The sequence below is a fragment of the Myxocyprinus asiaticus genome, chromosome 7, assembly GCF_019703515.2.
Source record: "Myxocyprinus asiaticus isolate MX2 ecotype Aquarium Trade chromosome 7, UBuf_Myxa_2, whole genome shotgun sequence".
Classification (NCBI taxonomy): Eukaryota; Metazoa; Chordata; class Actinopteri; order Cypriniformes; family Catostomidae; genus Myxocyprinus; species Myxocyprinus asiaticus.
Window position 1 is genome coordinate 41413249 of NC_059350.1, and position 15121 is coordinate 41428369.

At 38.0% G+C, this 15121-nt stretch overlaps 2 protein-coding genes across 3 annotated transcripts in view; one reads left to right on the forward strand and one right to left on the reverse strand.

The window, feature by feature from the left end:
- The first annotated feature begins 118 nt into the window (after nucleotides 1-118).
- Nucleotides 119-11893, forward strand: LOC127444290 (wolframin-like). 2 transcript variants are annotated; one of them, XM_051703561.1, is made up of 11 exons: nucleotides 119-252; nucleotides 567-677; nucleotides 1038-1181; nucleotides 1651-1727; nucleotides 2628-2772; nucleotides 2940-3113; nucleotides 3656-3733; nucleotides 4000-4160; nucleotides 4482-4619; nucleotides 4747-5435; nucleotides 5646-11893. In XM_051703561.1, the coding sequence occupies exons 1-11, from the start codon at nucleotides 249-251 to the stop codon at nucleotides 6823-6825; spliced, it is 2901 nt and encodes a 966-aa protein (XP_051559521.1). In that variant the 5' UTR covers nucleotides 119-248; the 3' UTR covers nucleotides 6826-11893. The 2 variants fall into 2 exon arrangements, with proteins under 2 accessions (XP_051559521.1, XP_051559520.1); XM_051703560.1 differs by having other exon boundaries at nucleotides 567-1181.
- The window catches only part of LOC127444291 (serine/threonine-protein phosphatase 2A 55 kDa regulatory subunit B gamma isoform-like), a 16896-nt gene continuing 13590 nt past the window's right edge, over nucleotides 11816-15121 (reverse strand). The window contains exon 9 of the mRNA XM_051703562.1: nucleotides 11816-14984. Coding sequence (XP_051559522.1) covers nucleotides 14693-14984 — 292 coding nt within the window. The 3' untranslated portion in view covers nucleotides 11816-14692. The remainder of the gene's footprint in view (nucleotides 14985-15121) is intronic.

Genomic DNA, 15121 nt, shown 5'->3' on the forward strand with positions numbered 1-15121 from the left:
TGCAATGCCATGCGCTACTTTCATTCTTAGCCAATCAAATAACACGTTTTTTGTTTGACTGGCACTTGAATAACCCAATTGAACCTCCGTTCCTTGGAGGTAGTGTGGACTTCAACTGCGATCCTTCACTGGGGCTTTGGTTTCACGGGGTGGTTATGAGGACGGAACAAAAACTTTAAAGAATTTGTTTTTGCTGTGCCATGTCATACGTATAGCATGTCTGCAGACCGTCTTTTGATTCTGCCTAAATGAGTAAGTTGTTTCGATTTTGGTTTCTTACATTTTGAGCGGTAAAATTAATCTCAGATCAGTTGTTCTCGATATTCTATTATTTTTAAACTCTTTATTCGCCAGTAAACGTATGCATGCATGCATGCATGCATGCATGCAAAAAAAAAAAAAAAAATTAATATATATATATATATATATATATATATATATATATATATATATATATATATATATATATATATATATATATATATTACATTTATTATACATTTTACATTAAACGCATTAATAAAAAAATAAATAAATAAAAGCCTGTTATGTTTCTTTTTCTCTAGGTGAGATGGACCTCAGTGCCAACCCACCATCACCCCCAGAGACTCTCAGGGAGGATGGTGCAACCCGCAAACATCTAAACTATCCTGTTCCCCTGACCAAATCCATTCCAGGTACTGACCTCTCTGAGACGGCTGGTCCTACTCTTTCCAGCTCTGACAGTGCTGATCAACCACCTAAACTGCCCCCTTCTGCAACTCAAGATACTACATCAAAACACACTAAAGTTAAAACCTCTGTTCCGCTCAGACCAACACCCGATAACCCAACAACACCTAAATCTATCCCTGAATCATTTAATATTTCTAAAACTACTCCAGCTATGCCAGCTCCAACACCATCATCATCAACATCGCTGACAGGCTTTTCTTCTAAACCCTCTGCAGCACCATTAATATTATCTTCTCGCAGTGACACATTAACACCCAACATCACCATTTCTGCTGACCATGTCTCATCTACACCTCTTCCAGAGGGTTCACATTGCACCACCACGGCACCTGCAGCGGGCACCAGTAAGCTCCCTCGTCAACGAAGCTTCTTGGCTGCAGCCAAGCAGGTGATAATACAGGAGAAAATAAGAAAGGCTGATGAGCAGGACAAAGCTGAGGAGTCTGGTAAGAGAAGTTTTGCTTAGAAAAGCTAAAAGAAATTAGATTGAGCCCACTTGGGATTCCTGAGAGATGGGCCTGTTATGTTGTTATTGCATTACCGTTGTATGTTCATGTTTAAATGTCACATTTTTTTAGTCTCCTTACCATGCAAAACAAGACTTAATTCTGTCTAGCTTTGGGTTGTTTATTTTTTGATAATATTGATTTAAATGTCTCATTACATTCTTATTTCTATATTCTGAGCAATATGTAGTACACTACAGGAATTTATCTCAAAGACAGGCACCAGTGAGACATGTTGAGGCAGTAAAGTGTACTAGCAGTGTTATGCCCAGGAACATGTGTGGTAATACAAGCACATAAATCCTATTTTTATCACAAACCAATGTCCAGCAACATGCACCTCTGAGGAAACTAATGTTGATCTGAAGAAATAGAAATTGAATCACCTTTTGTTTATTTCCTCTTCTAGATGATGCTGATGAGGAGCTGCCTTTTGAGGAGCTACTGGAGAAAGCTGAGGCTGGAGACCCCAAAGCACAGAGTAGAGTGAGTCCATTACATATAGAATTTCACACACATTATTTGTAGAATGGGCCATTATAATCAAGGAAGATCTGTTTAATAGTTATGCAATTCATTGTGTGATTGTTGTGGTTTATAGATGACATAAAAAGTGCAAAACATGCTTGTGCTGACTATTCGTTAAATGTTTATAACACAATAGTGGTTGTGGCTTAAAGATTTTAAACTATCTACAGTGTATTATCAAGTACAGATTAAATTCTTTAGTGTTTTCTGACCCTGCAGTTAACAGAGTGTCCATCTTGGCCTGGCCATGAGTGTCTAATTTTAGCTTTCTGGAAGATGAGCCCACTCTCGCAATATAACTCAACTGCTCCTGCATGAACACATTCTCACACATACACTCTCACAGTCAGAGCAAACGTGTCTGGATATACAGACCCAGTTGACACAGATAAACACACACGTATACAGTACATTGAAAGATGAGCCCTCCTGACTTTTACATTTTACAGCAAAGTTGTTGTACTATAGCTTCCTCTGTGTTAATGATTCATTTTGCAATTGCTTTTAAAAGCACACTTTAAATCTATTCCTTTAGTTTAGTAATTAGAATTTGTTTGTTTGTTTCTTAACACCACTTCAATGGCTATTTTCATGGAAAAGTAATTTAGAGTTTAACATTAGAAAGGCTAAGATTAGCTATGGTTATATGATACTTAGTCTGGCTTTGAGCCTCTGGGATATTAGGCCAGCTGTTATTGTTTATCAGAATGGCACAGGGCTGGTGTGTAATGTAGTCAATTCTCCATTATCCTGTAGTCAAGTACGTTTTAGTTAATGTACTCTCATAAAAAGGACAAAAAGATCCAATTAATTTTTAGATCATGTGGTTTAGTATTTTAATCTATATGTTTGCTGTAGCTTGGTAAATATTACCTTAAACTGGGAGAAGAGAAAGATGCAGAGGTAAATAACCATACAGCTGTTGAATGGCTGATGAAGGCAGCAAAGCAAGGACGGAGAGATGCAGCCAAACTACTTCAGAAGTGCTGGATCCAACAGAAAGGTGAGGGAAAGGAATGTGGAACTCTGAGTACTTGTCTTTATTGTAGCTTATGTACATAACCTTAAGTTTCCCAAATGTTAATGTTAATGAATAAATAATTGGAAATAATCACAAACTGTTGAAACAAAACCTGAACAAAATGATCAAATCTGATTCTCTACTGGCAGGCATCACAGCAGAGAATGCACAAGAGGCAAGAAGGCTCTCCTCAGAGAGTAAGTTTGAACAGGCAGTGAGAAGGGCTGCAATGACGATGTACTGGAAACTCAATCCCGATAGGAAGAAGAGAGTAGCCATGTCTGAGATGCTGGAAAATGTTAGCCAGGTCAATGCTGTACCAGGTAATGGTCAGAAACTGCAAGGTTGCATTTACTCATCTGGCAGTTTTCTTTTCACGGTAGCAGTATGCTTCAGTCTTGTGGCCTTTAAAAAAAAGCTTTCAGTGGAGTTATATAGATTTAAGACTTTTAACATTTAAGACATTCAAGGCGGTTTATGACTAATACTAGTAGTAGGGACACCGTGTCCTATCCAGGCGAGACACAACAAGCAATTTGTCTGCCCACAAAAAAAATAAAAAAAAAATAAATAAAAATAATGCTGTGTGAAGCAACTCAATTATATTCAAGGCCAGTCAGAACATTGTGGGATTTTAGACCAATGAGATTTCACTGTTGGTCTACCCAAATTTACACTAAGCAACTGAAAAAATGTTCTGCTGGGGTTGAGGCTGGTTAGGACAAAAACTCAGTTTTACATGGAAGATATTTTGCTTTTATCACTTGATCGTGTTGCACCTGGTTAGGACATAATAGGGTCAGTTAAGTAGTGCAGTAATAACTCAATGTTTCTTCTTATGTTATCAATCACTCCTTCCTATCAGGTGAGCCGGCAGTATGTGGCATAATACCCACAGTACATACTCAAAGGAAAATCCTGGAAAGCATGGTGTCTAGCGAGTGTAAGTGTATTTGCTATGTTCGAATGTTGTTTGTGCATATATGAATGTGTATGAATGTAGGTCTGCAAGATGTCTAAATCCAGTTTACAAATTAATCTATAGGACGTCATTCTGAGATAAAAAAAAAGGATAAAAGAAAGTGGTGTATTTAATATTTGTTAGAACTGATTTTGTTCACTCAATTTGACTACCAAACTTAGCTGTCATATACTGTATGGCATTTTAGCCAAAGAAATGCAACTATGCCTATTCTGCTTCTTATACAGCTGGCTCTCAGTATGTGGATGTGGAAGATTTTGTGGAGATGACAAAACAATTTACAGAAGGCATTGGGTGCACTCCCACACTGAGCACCTCAGGTGTCGATCCAAAGAGAGAAGAGGACACATTAAGGAAAAGTCCTGGTGATGGAGCCAGATTTGATATGGTGAAGTGCTATGTAACAATATCAGGATCAGCTCAGATAATTTTTTATTTTATTTTATTAGGTTATTTAAACCTCAGCTCCTTTACTTTCCCAAATTTGGAAATCATCATTTTGCCCTTGAGCAAGGCACCTTGAGCAAGGCATCTCAGGGTGCTCCAACGGGACAGTCCCTGTAATAAGCATACTGTAATTTGTTAAAAGTGGCAGCTATCTGACAGCTTGCTAATACATCAAAATAAAATGTTAAATCTAGACTGCTCAATGCTTTCAAAAGAGTTCTTCACAAAATAAAAAGTTGATTGTGTTGATATTTTCTAAAAGGGAAAAAATGAATTGGCTCCGGTCTCTCATAAGCGCCTACGAAAGTCAAGCTGGGGAATTGGAGGCAGTGGGATGATGCTGGCTACTAGACGCAGTGGTGCAATGAAGAGAGCCCTGGACATAAAAGCTCACTTCTTGGTAAACTACATAAATTACCTATTAATTTTAGCCCTCATTGACATAATGACAATTTTGTTAGCCAATATTTCAGATTTCCTCTGCAAATGTGTTCTGCTTTGTGTAAATGTCCATCCTCTTCTCGTAGGGTTTGCAGTACCCTCTCCACATCATTATAGAGATGAAGGAACATTTAATTGACTGGGCATCTCGTGCTGGTGTCCAGTGGCTGAGCACAATCATCCCTACGCAACATGTCAATGCCCTTATTTTCTTTTTCATCATCTCCAATCTCACCATTGATCTCTTTGCTTTTGTCATCCCGCTCTTCATCTTCTACCTCTCTTTTACCTCCATGGCCATCTGCACACTGAGAGTCTTCCAGAGCAGCAAAGGCTGGGACAACTTCCGTGCCTTAACTGCCCTCCTCACACGTTTTGAGCCCAGCCTGGACATGGAACAAGCGGAGACAAACTTCGGTTGGAATAACCTGGAGCAGTATCTCTACTTCATGATATCAGTGTTATTTGTGATCTTCACTTTCCCAGTAGCAGATAAAGGCTGGATCCCATGTTCAGAGCTCTCCACAGTGGCCATCTTCTTCACAGTACTGAGCTACATGAGTCTGAGCCCATCTGCGGCAGCATATGCACGAAGGGCACTGATCATCGAGGTGGCGTCATCTTTATGTGCCCTGACCAGCAGGTTGCCCAAGGAGATGGTGATGTTCAGGATGCTGGGGAACACTTTTGCAACCATCCCTCTTGGAGAGTCAGTGGTGCTGGAGCTTAGTGTACCCTGTGTGCTTTACATCTACCTGCTCTTCCTGTTTTTCAGGTAATGGGAATAGTTGCACAAGTCCTGTTTTAGCTAAGTTTTACTTTTTATTTTTCAATTTTCAGCATTCAGTGTTCTTTAGGTAATGACTGCTATGGTGTAGACTGAGAAGTAAACAAATTGGTAGTAATTTGCTTCAAATATTTAAGCAATGCATACACTGGCATCAGTATAGTTCCTCTTGATTATAACCTTTTTTGTGCTTCATAGTATGGCACGTATGAGGGGATTCAGAGGGACGTACTGTTTCCTAGTGCCGTACCTGGTCTGCTTCATGTGGTGTGAGTTCTCTGTGGTTCTGCTCCGGAACTCAACCACCATTGGTCTCATTCGCACTTGTGTCGCCTACTTCCTCTTCCTGTTTGCATTACCTGTCTTGGCTATGGGTCTGGTCGCAATGCTGTTGATTCAGTTGGTTAAGTGGTTCCTGGAACTGGAGTTGACTAAAATGCTGGTAACGCTAGCAGTGTGTGCTGTGCCAGTGACACTGCGGCTTTGGACTCGATTCAGCCTCTCCATTCTCAAAGTCTTTCGCTCCATCACCCACAGAGGCCCGGTAAAACTGATCCTTCTATGCATCACTACGTTGATTTTACTCTGTGGAGTCTATGTCTATAATGCTGAAGGTCTGAAAGTTTATAACTCCACACTCACCTGGCCACAATATGGTACATTATGTGGCCCACATGCCTGGCAGGATCGTGGCATGGCTCAAACACAGCTCCTCTGCAGCCATTTGGAAGGCCATCGTGTCACCTGGAAAGGAATATTTCGTCGTGTTCGCGTAGCTGAAACAGAAAACGGAGCTCAGTCTGTTATAAGCATGCTACCAGTGTTCATGGGAGACTGGCTGCGATGTCTCTATGGTGAGGTTTACCCGAAGTGTGTACCACGGAATAATACATCTCCAGTTGTAAATGTAACGGAAGGTGACTCAGTGCTTGTCAACACCACCATGCTGTTTCTTCAACAGGAAGAGGAAGAGCTCTGTCGAATAAAAGCTTTTGCTAAACACCAATGCCATGTCAAACGCTTTGACAGTTACCGCTTTGAAGTGACGGTAGGCATGCCTGAGGATGGGGTCACGAAAAGTGACGATCCAGCAGGTGACATCATCTTGATGGCAAGTCATGAGTTTAGACAGGTGCTCCTGAACCTCGACCCAGGCAGCATGGTAGAATTCAGCACGAAGCTGGAGGGGAAGTTGGGTGCCAGGCTACCTGCATTTGAACTGAAAGCTATACACTGCCTGGACTGCAGCTCATTCCTGGTGCCTGAGGGACGACAGGTCAAGATTGAGCGCAACTGGAGAAAGACCATGCTTGAAGCAATTCAATTTGCATTTGACTTCTTCTTTGCTCCCTTCCTCTATGCTAGAATCAATGTATAATGGAGAATGCAGAGATCTGGGGCCTGATGTATAAACATATAAAATTTCCCAGGAAGAATCCTTCCCATAAGGATGTATTAAAAATGTACTTGCCGTAAATATGTTCGCACCATCTGCACACTCTTGACCCTGTGTATACAGTCTTTTACTGGTGTGTGCGAATTTGCCACTCCAAATGGCCAAGTAATGAACTGAACAGACACAAAACTCCTCTTTTCATCTACTACACACATTTAGAATAAAAAAAGTATGGAGTTAAAGCTGAAGTTTGTAACTTTTTCAGTGTTAAAATTAGGGCTGTCAAACGATTCTTTTTTTTTTTTACTTGCAATTAATCACGTTTTCTTTTAGTTAATCATGATTAATCGCAGTATCTCATAAGTGGACAAAATATGCTTCATTCAGATGTATTTATTGTTTTTCAGTCATTTACACACAACCCAACCTACCAACAGAGTTGGTACAACAGAAAATGAACACAGCGCAATTCAAAATATGTACTATATACATGTATTTATACACTACCGGTCAAAAGTTTTGAAACACTTCCTCATTCTTTATTATAATTTTTTTTTCTTCACATTTTAGAATAATAGTAAAGTCATCAAAACTATGGAATAACATAAATGGAACTATGGGAATTATGTTGTGACTAAACAAAATCCAAAATAAATCAAAACTGTGTTATATTTTAGCATCTTCAAAGTAGTCACCCTTTACCTAGAATTTGCAGACGTGTACTCTTGACATTTTCTCAACCAACTTCTTGAGGTATCACCCTGGGATGCTTTTTAAACAGTATTGAAGGAGTTCCCATCTATGTTGGGCACTTATTGGCTGCTTTTCTTTATTATTTGGTCCAAGTCATCAATTTCAAAAACGTTTTTTTTATTTTTATTTTTTTAAATTACATTTCAGTTTTATAATGAAATAAATTAATATAGTGGCACAATTATATTTTTGTCTACAAAACTAATTTCAAACATTTAAACATATGCTTTCAGATCAAAAGATTTTTAAGATCATGAGAAACATTTCAGTCAAGTGTTTCAAAACTTTTGACCGGTAGTGTATATATAAACAGTATATATAGTGGTATGTGTATTATGACAGGACATATTTGCTTCTTTTTATGGTGTTTTACCCGACATAATGTTTAGAGGAGCACAGTGGAATTAAATAGCTCTGGTCATGTGATTATTTGCACCACTCATTCTGAAAAAATTCTGCACTGTCATTTACAGTTGACAACTCTATGTACAATACATCAACAACTCCTTTTAGACCCCTTTCACCCTGTTCGGTGGGATTAAATGGGCTAATGTCAGCGTAGATTACCTGCAGGGTTCCAGCATCTTCTGATGTTCTACAGTATAGTGCACTATCAAATGCACTATTATGCAGAGACACTGTGACAGAACCTTGGAGACTGTACGCAGCAGGGTTTCCGTTAGCTGGAAATGTCCGACAAATTCAAAAATTGTTTGCGCTGCCACCGAGGACTTTCCCCACAGTTTGCGAAGTTAAAAAGCAGCCTGTGTTATTCCCGTCTCGTGTGCCAGTTTAAAATTCTTCCTTTAGTGCATCATTTGATTAACAGGTGAGTAGATCCCGAAATTCATGCACAAAATCAAAGGGAGAGTTAATTCATGATAACATGTAAACAAACAATATAAAAGAACAGCTCGCACCCATTTGGGGTGACAACCAGAAGTGGACAAGCGAGACACATCACCGTTATAACTGGTCATATTATGCTTCTTTTTTTGACCACTTGTGTTTGGATTTCGCGGGAGAGACTCTGGTATAATCACACATTAATCATTAGGCATATGTCAGTGTATTATTGCATCATATAGCACAAAAAGTAAAAGAAGAAAAAGAAAGCGCTTAAAACGCGCACCGTTTCTCTTAATTATACTTGAATTTAATCTACGCACAAACATGATATTACGAGCAGAATTCAAAGCAATTTAGTGTAATACCCGAATTAACAGAGCTTCAAATGTGCTTGCTTAGAGATGAGATGAGCGTATTTTTTCCAATTTATCCTGCAAACGTTATCATTCCTGGACACGTTGGCCAGCACTAAAACTGGTGCGCAGTGCAAAGCAGATGTTCAAATGTCGCTGCAATTATTTTAAGAGCACTAACTGTGTTTTTTGTGTGCTTGCTTCATTCTAAATGTTCCCCTGCTTTGCTACATTGATCTTCTACAATGCTTGGCACAGGTCTCCCACCATCCGATTTCACGATGGACAATGCATGGTTTATTAAAAGGGTCATATAAGGAGGTGCGTTATAAAAACTAGTGGAATTAAAGGAATATTCAGGGTTGGGGAGTAACGGAATACATGTAATGGGAATTCGTATTTAAAATACAAAATATAAGTAACTGTATTCCACTAGTTACAATTTAAATAATTGGTATTTAGAATACAGTTACATTCAAAAAGTATTTTGATTACTGAAGAGATTACTTTGCATTTTATTGTCATTTGTTTCATTTAATATTTAGTCCTTTCAGATGGAAAACATTTATACATATAAATGATGTGATCCAAAGTGCATTTGAACAGCGGTGAAACATTTTCTTATGATGTGTTACATTCATACGAGCAGACAGAGAATTTTGGAGCAGAAGAAATAGAAATAAACCTTGTGTAAATTGTCAGCTTTACGCTAAGCTAAAATGCAATTTCTAGCCATTTTACAGACACGTTACCAGGCACGATCATATTTTTTTATCAAGAAAATTCAAGTTGGATCTTAATTTCTTTTTTCTAGTAAGACCTTTGATATTAGGGCAAAAATTGTATTCTTGATAATAATTTTTGTATTGTTTTCCTGTAAAAATATCAAACAATCCTTAAAACAAGATCAGTTTGAATTATCTTGTTTTAGAAACAACACTGCATAAGATATTTAGTTTTTTCAGAGAATGTATTTTTAACGTGTATTTTGTCTTACTGTACTGGCAGAGTTTTTATAGTCAAAACAAGTGAAAAAAATCTACCAGTGCTGAAGAAGTAATCCAAAATATTTAAAATACGTTACTGACCTTGAGTAATCTAACGGAATACATTACAAATTACATTTTACAGCATGTATTCTGTAATCTGTAGTGAAATACATTTAAAAAGTAACCCTCCCAACCCTGGGAATATTGCGTTAACAGGTTATTAACACGTTAACTTAGACAGCTCTAGTTAAAATACTTTCTTCTATCCCAGCTTAATATGCAGAGACAACTATGAGTAAGCCATTCAGAGGTTAATTTTCTCAAAAACTGTATAACACTGTGTCTCTCTGGTGTTATAAAAATTCCTGTTTTTGTTCTGAGCAACCTGCTTAGACCCCACCCAAAAACATTACTCTACCAATGGTGTGAGTTAGGGGCGGGACTATTTGACTTTAAACAACAGCAGACAAAGGAGGTATTCAGAAAGCTGTTTTGAAAACATTGTTTATTTGTGCAATTCCATTAAGTAGCGCTAGTGTGGCGATATATTATATTAATTTTATGCAACTAATTGAAAAGGCAGTTTGTAAAAAAGGAAATATTGTTAATGGATCCTGTTGGAAAAAAATAGGGAAGACTTTCCCCATGGTGTTATGGGGAAGCATGCTTTTAATGACAGAGGCCATGTGCTTGAAATTACATTCTATGACAAAAATCAAGACATTTGAATAAAGATAAAACTGTGATGCGCATTTGACTGTCGTGGAATGGTGAAATAGATGGTACAATACTAGACACTGCTGGTCAAATTCAGTAGTCAAACAGACCATTTTAAAGACTGGCAGTCAGCTGTTTGATAGGTTTTATCAGAAATGGTACTGTATCGCCACACACAGCACTGCACAACATTGCACATAAAATGTGCAGCCTGCCCAACTTCATGCCAACCTGAATTGCAATGATAATTTTTGTGCCATGTATACATTTACACTGCAGACATAAATTTTCTTATATTCTATATATTACTTTTAAATAGCTATGCTAAATGTGATAATAGCTAGTTTTTGATGTTTTAAAAAAGGTAATTTTAGTGTGTCACAGAGGTTTTGATATTAAAAAATGTTGTTCTGTGCAAATGTAAGTTAGGGTTGTGTTTGATATTTTTAGGTACGTTTTTTCTTTTTTTTAGCCAGACCTTTGCAAACCAAAATGATACCCACAAAATTATGGCTATGACCCATGTGCGATGGATTATTATTTACAGTACATGTGTATATGTTGTGTGCTTTATTGACTTTTGACTGACATCACATTTAGTCATGGATTACAGAATGCATTGAATATTTATGTATGGAGTGTTTGTGTAAAGATAATCTTATAAATTAAGCTTTTGCTGGAATTATTTTGATGGTATACAGATATTAGTCTACATCATTCAATAGTCTAATTTACATACACCAACACAGTCATATTACTCCTTTTTGTTGTTTCTATGTGTGATACGGAAAAACCTGACATGGAAAAATTTCCACACAGATGTTTTCCTGAAAATCCTCTCTGATAGTGGGTGTAAAACCTGTTTACAGTATTTTACAGTGTACTTAGTCCCATGCTGATCTCTGGGATTCAGCTATTTTTATCTGGGATTCTCTCTATTTTTGTGAAATTGTTAAAAATAATTAAAGTGCCTTCAACGTTCACAATCTGTAAGGTCAAAGGCTGGATTTCTGCATGTAGTTATTGTAATCATGTGTGGTGTGTGTGCATGTGTATTAGTGACAGACAGATAGAAAGAGTGAGAAACAACACTATAAAAATCAATTCTGACACTGAAAACATTATAATCTAAAGAAGAACATAATCAGCGGTATACAGAGGTCATATAATCATATTCCTCCATTTGCTCTTTTATTTTTTCATTAAGTGTCAATAGAATATGTCTAGGCATCATAGATATACACATTAGTAACACTGGATAGTGATAAACATGCTTTTCTGTGTGTATACTTGCATGTATAGGCCTATATATGTGAATGTGTGTTTGTGTGTGTGTGTGTGTGTGTGTGTGTGTGTGTGTGTGTGTGTGTGTGAGAGAGAGAGAGAGAGAGTGCCCTGAAAAACTCAAGCCATTATTCCCTGGTTGCATTGTGAATGTAAGTGTGTGTTTCACTTCATGTCTGAGACTAGAGCATGAGAGAATGTGTAATGGCAGAAGGCCTATCGCCATGGTAACAGTACATCAGATGGTCATCATATTTAGTGAGAGAGAAAGAAACAAAGTGAGAGAGATAAAGAAGAGATGCATTGTCTCAAGCTACAAAAATTATATGAACTTTAGTAGGTGATGTCAGCATTCTGTAGTTATTAAAAAACGTAAAAAAAAAAAAAAAAAAAAAAAGAAACTGGAAATACCAGTGCTTGCAAGGCAGCACAAGAGTAATGTTAAAGTTTTAGCCAATCTTAGGTTTTAGGCCTTAGTTCTGCATAAATGAAATGCCGCATCAGAGCCGCTTTGGTGTTGTTGTGACACTCAATCTGTGTCTTGTTTTATGTTAACTGTGTATGAGAATCAACACGACACAATCTTTGCGTTGCAAAGGCTCCTGTCCAAAGGACAAGACCAATCACAATTCAGTAGGCAAATAGAAAAAGAAGAAAGAAGACCAATATGAATACAGTTTTAAAATATTACGAAAATGTCATTGTTGTCAGTTAGATTGTCAGTGTAAGTCAATGGGACATTTTCAAACATTATTCATAGATTTCTTAAGTTTATAAAACCAAAAATAGCTAGCATTCACAAGGCTGAAATTATCAACAAAAAGTTTGAATGGAGTCTCTACATTAAGCAGTAGTGGCTGAATGAACTGCTTAAGTTTAATACTTAGGGTTTGGGGGGTTTAGAACAAACCCCTGATGAGAATGTTTGAGAAATATCAATACAGTGCTGCCATGCAAGCACTGTATCAAGCGTAAAAAAATCTCAGAGGAGATAAAGACAGGAAAAGAGATGGAGAGACTGATTGTAAGAGGCACAGCTTCTGTATATGTAGAGCAAAGAGCACTAGAAAAATGGGACATGGAAACACGTGAACGACACTGGAAAAGACAGAAAAGGGACGATCAGATAAAGTCACGAAAAATGAGAAAGCGAGCAAGCAAGATCGCTCGTCAATTTTAAAGCACCCCATTAACATCATAACACTATAAAATGGATTAATTAAAAGCATGTGTTTGACAGTTACATTCAATCAACCTTTGCCATATAGCAAAAACAATCACTGACCTCTGTGTCATAAAGGCTACACAGACACCCAACTCTTCATTACCACATCTACACCAAACAAATAGTCACGCTTTAGGTGAATGGCACCTCAGTGGAACAATAACTTTCCATGTACTTTCTACAGTGAATAGGATGTTACATGTAAACTTGTGTGGTCTTAAAGATAGCAGGTTTCAGCTGCTTTGTACATGTCATTTTTCATTTAAATGTGCACTTCGTAACTTTTTAAACCGTAAAAAAAAGTTTTACCTCTACTTTTAAAAAATGATTGAACTGATGTATTTTCACATGAGATGAAAACTCCAGTTATATCAGCATTTTCACAACAGAAAAAGAAAAGAAAAATATGTTTTATTTACATCATGGTTGCCACCTTGTTGTCACATGACAAGTCGAATACCATTCACTTTATCTGTGTAACCCTTCCATTACTGGACACTTTTGGTTGGTAAATAAATAAATCATAGGTGACAAATATGCCTACAATAGGATCCGGTAATTGAGTAACCCCCCCAAATAATCAAAACAAGCAAGTACAACCCCCCCAGTATTTATACCATGATCAATGGAAACATGAAAATGCTTCACGCTGCAACCCCCCAATGTTCAAGACAAATCTATGCTCTTGCAACTGACTTTCTATAAATTGCAATATTTTGTATGTCTTCATCGTTTCTGCTGTGTCGCACAGCTAATGATTGAACTTTATTTGAGGGATCAGTACAATCAAAAATAAAGAGGCTATAACTACATTTTAACATCGGTCAATCCTTTCTTACCACACAGGTGTAGATGTAACACATTGTGAGGTGTAATCCAGTTAAAACAGTGTTTCAATGAAGTAGTGAGTGTCCTGAAGGAGCAATCCTTTCGATCTATTAGTGTATATTCAAGACATGTTCTGGAATTTGAACCTCCTCCAAGAGTGGTATAGTAATTCGGTCTTCTCTGCATCCATGTCTCCAAAAATGATAAATTCAGTATGAAGAAAAATGAGTGCTCGTTTAGCAGATGCATTGTGGGATAGGTTTTTGGGAAGCACATGATAGGAAGACTGCTTAGAGCACTCTTGTTACCATCACAGCTGAGTAACCTGTCTCCATGGCAACCTGACATGGAGAATTGGAGCCGTCTCTTTCTTGGTCTTCAGCCTAGAGGCACCGCCCTTTCCACCATCCCTGTTAGCTGTCAGTCACAGATCAGCGCATTCTGGGATTGGTTGACAACACCATCAGTCACTTATCAATCGAGTCCAGGATTGGCTGAGCATGCAGTCAATCATAAATTCGATGTACGTCACGTAAATTCCACGTACCATTTGCAACATTTTTGCCTTGTAATTAACCAGAGAGATATTGGATAAAGTCACTGGCAATACATAAACGCTCCTCCACCTTTGCAGATCTCTTCTGTTGGAACGGTTTAACCGTAAAATCCATATGTGTACTATAGGAGTTTGGCAACTATTTCCATCTCCACAGGGACAATAATATGTTTGTTTTGTAATTGATGTTTTTAAAGGATACATTTTAGTGCATATATGTGTGTGTTTTGTTTGAATATATGTTTGTGTTGTGGCTCTGTGAAGATCACTATTGCTGCCCCTTAGAGTTCTTATGTCACTGGTTTTCTGGGTTGACCCTGTCCTGAAAGATATAGAGGTTGTTAGTGGCTGCTATGGCGATGATGTTTTCGGCCGGGTGCCAAGCCATGTGCAGAATCTTTTTACTGAAGTCCAGACTGTCAACGCCCACATCGCCCCGGCGCCGACGCCCCCCGGTGTAAATGCGGCGAGTCCGCAGCACGGCTCGCGGTTTACTGCTCTCGCGCCACGCCTCGAGGGTCACACCACGACCGGTCTCTCGATCAAACATCCGGAAAAAACTGTTATACGCTCCTGTCATGATTACACTTGGAAGGTGTACAATGAAAGACAGCAAAATATAATGGGTGCATGAAGCGACAAAGAGTATGAAAAAGTTCAACAACAAATGAGGAGATCAGTGGATGATAAAGAACATAACAGAAATGCAAGGGAGGAAGAGAAA

Excerpts from the sequence above, each read along its gene's own strand:
- LOC127444290 (XM_051703560.1), top strand. Across the intron at positions 1,728-2,627 it reads ACCCCAAAGCACAGAGTAGA|CTTGGTAAATATTACCTTAA; the intron begins GTGAGTCCATTA and ends TGTTTGCTGTAG. Across the intron at positions 2,773-2,939 it reads GTGCTGGATCCAACAGAAAG|GCATCACAGCAGAGAATGCA; the intron begins GTGAGGGAAAGG and ends CTCTACTGGCAG.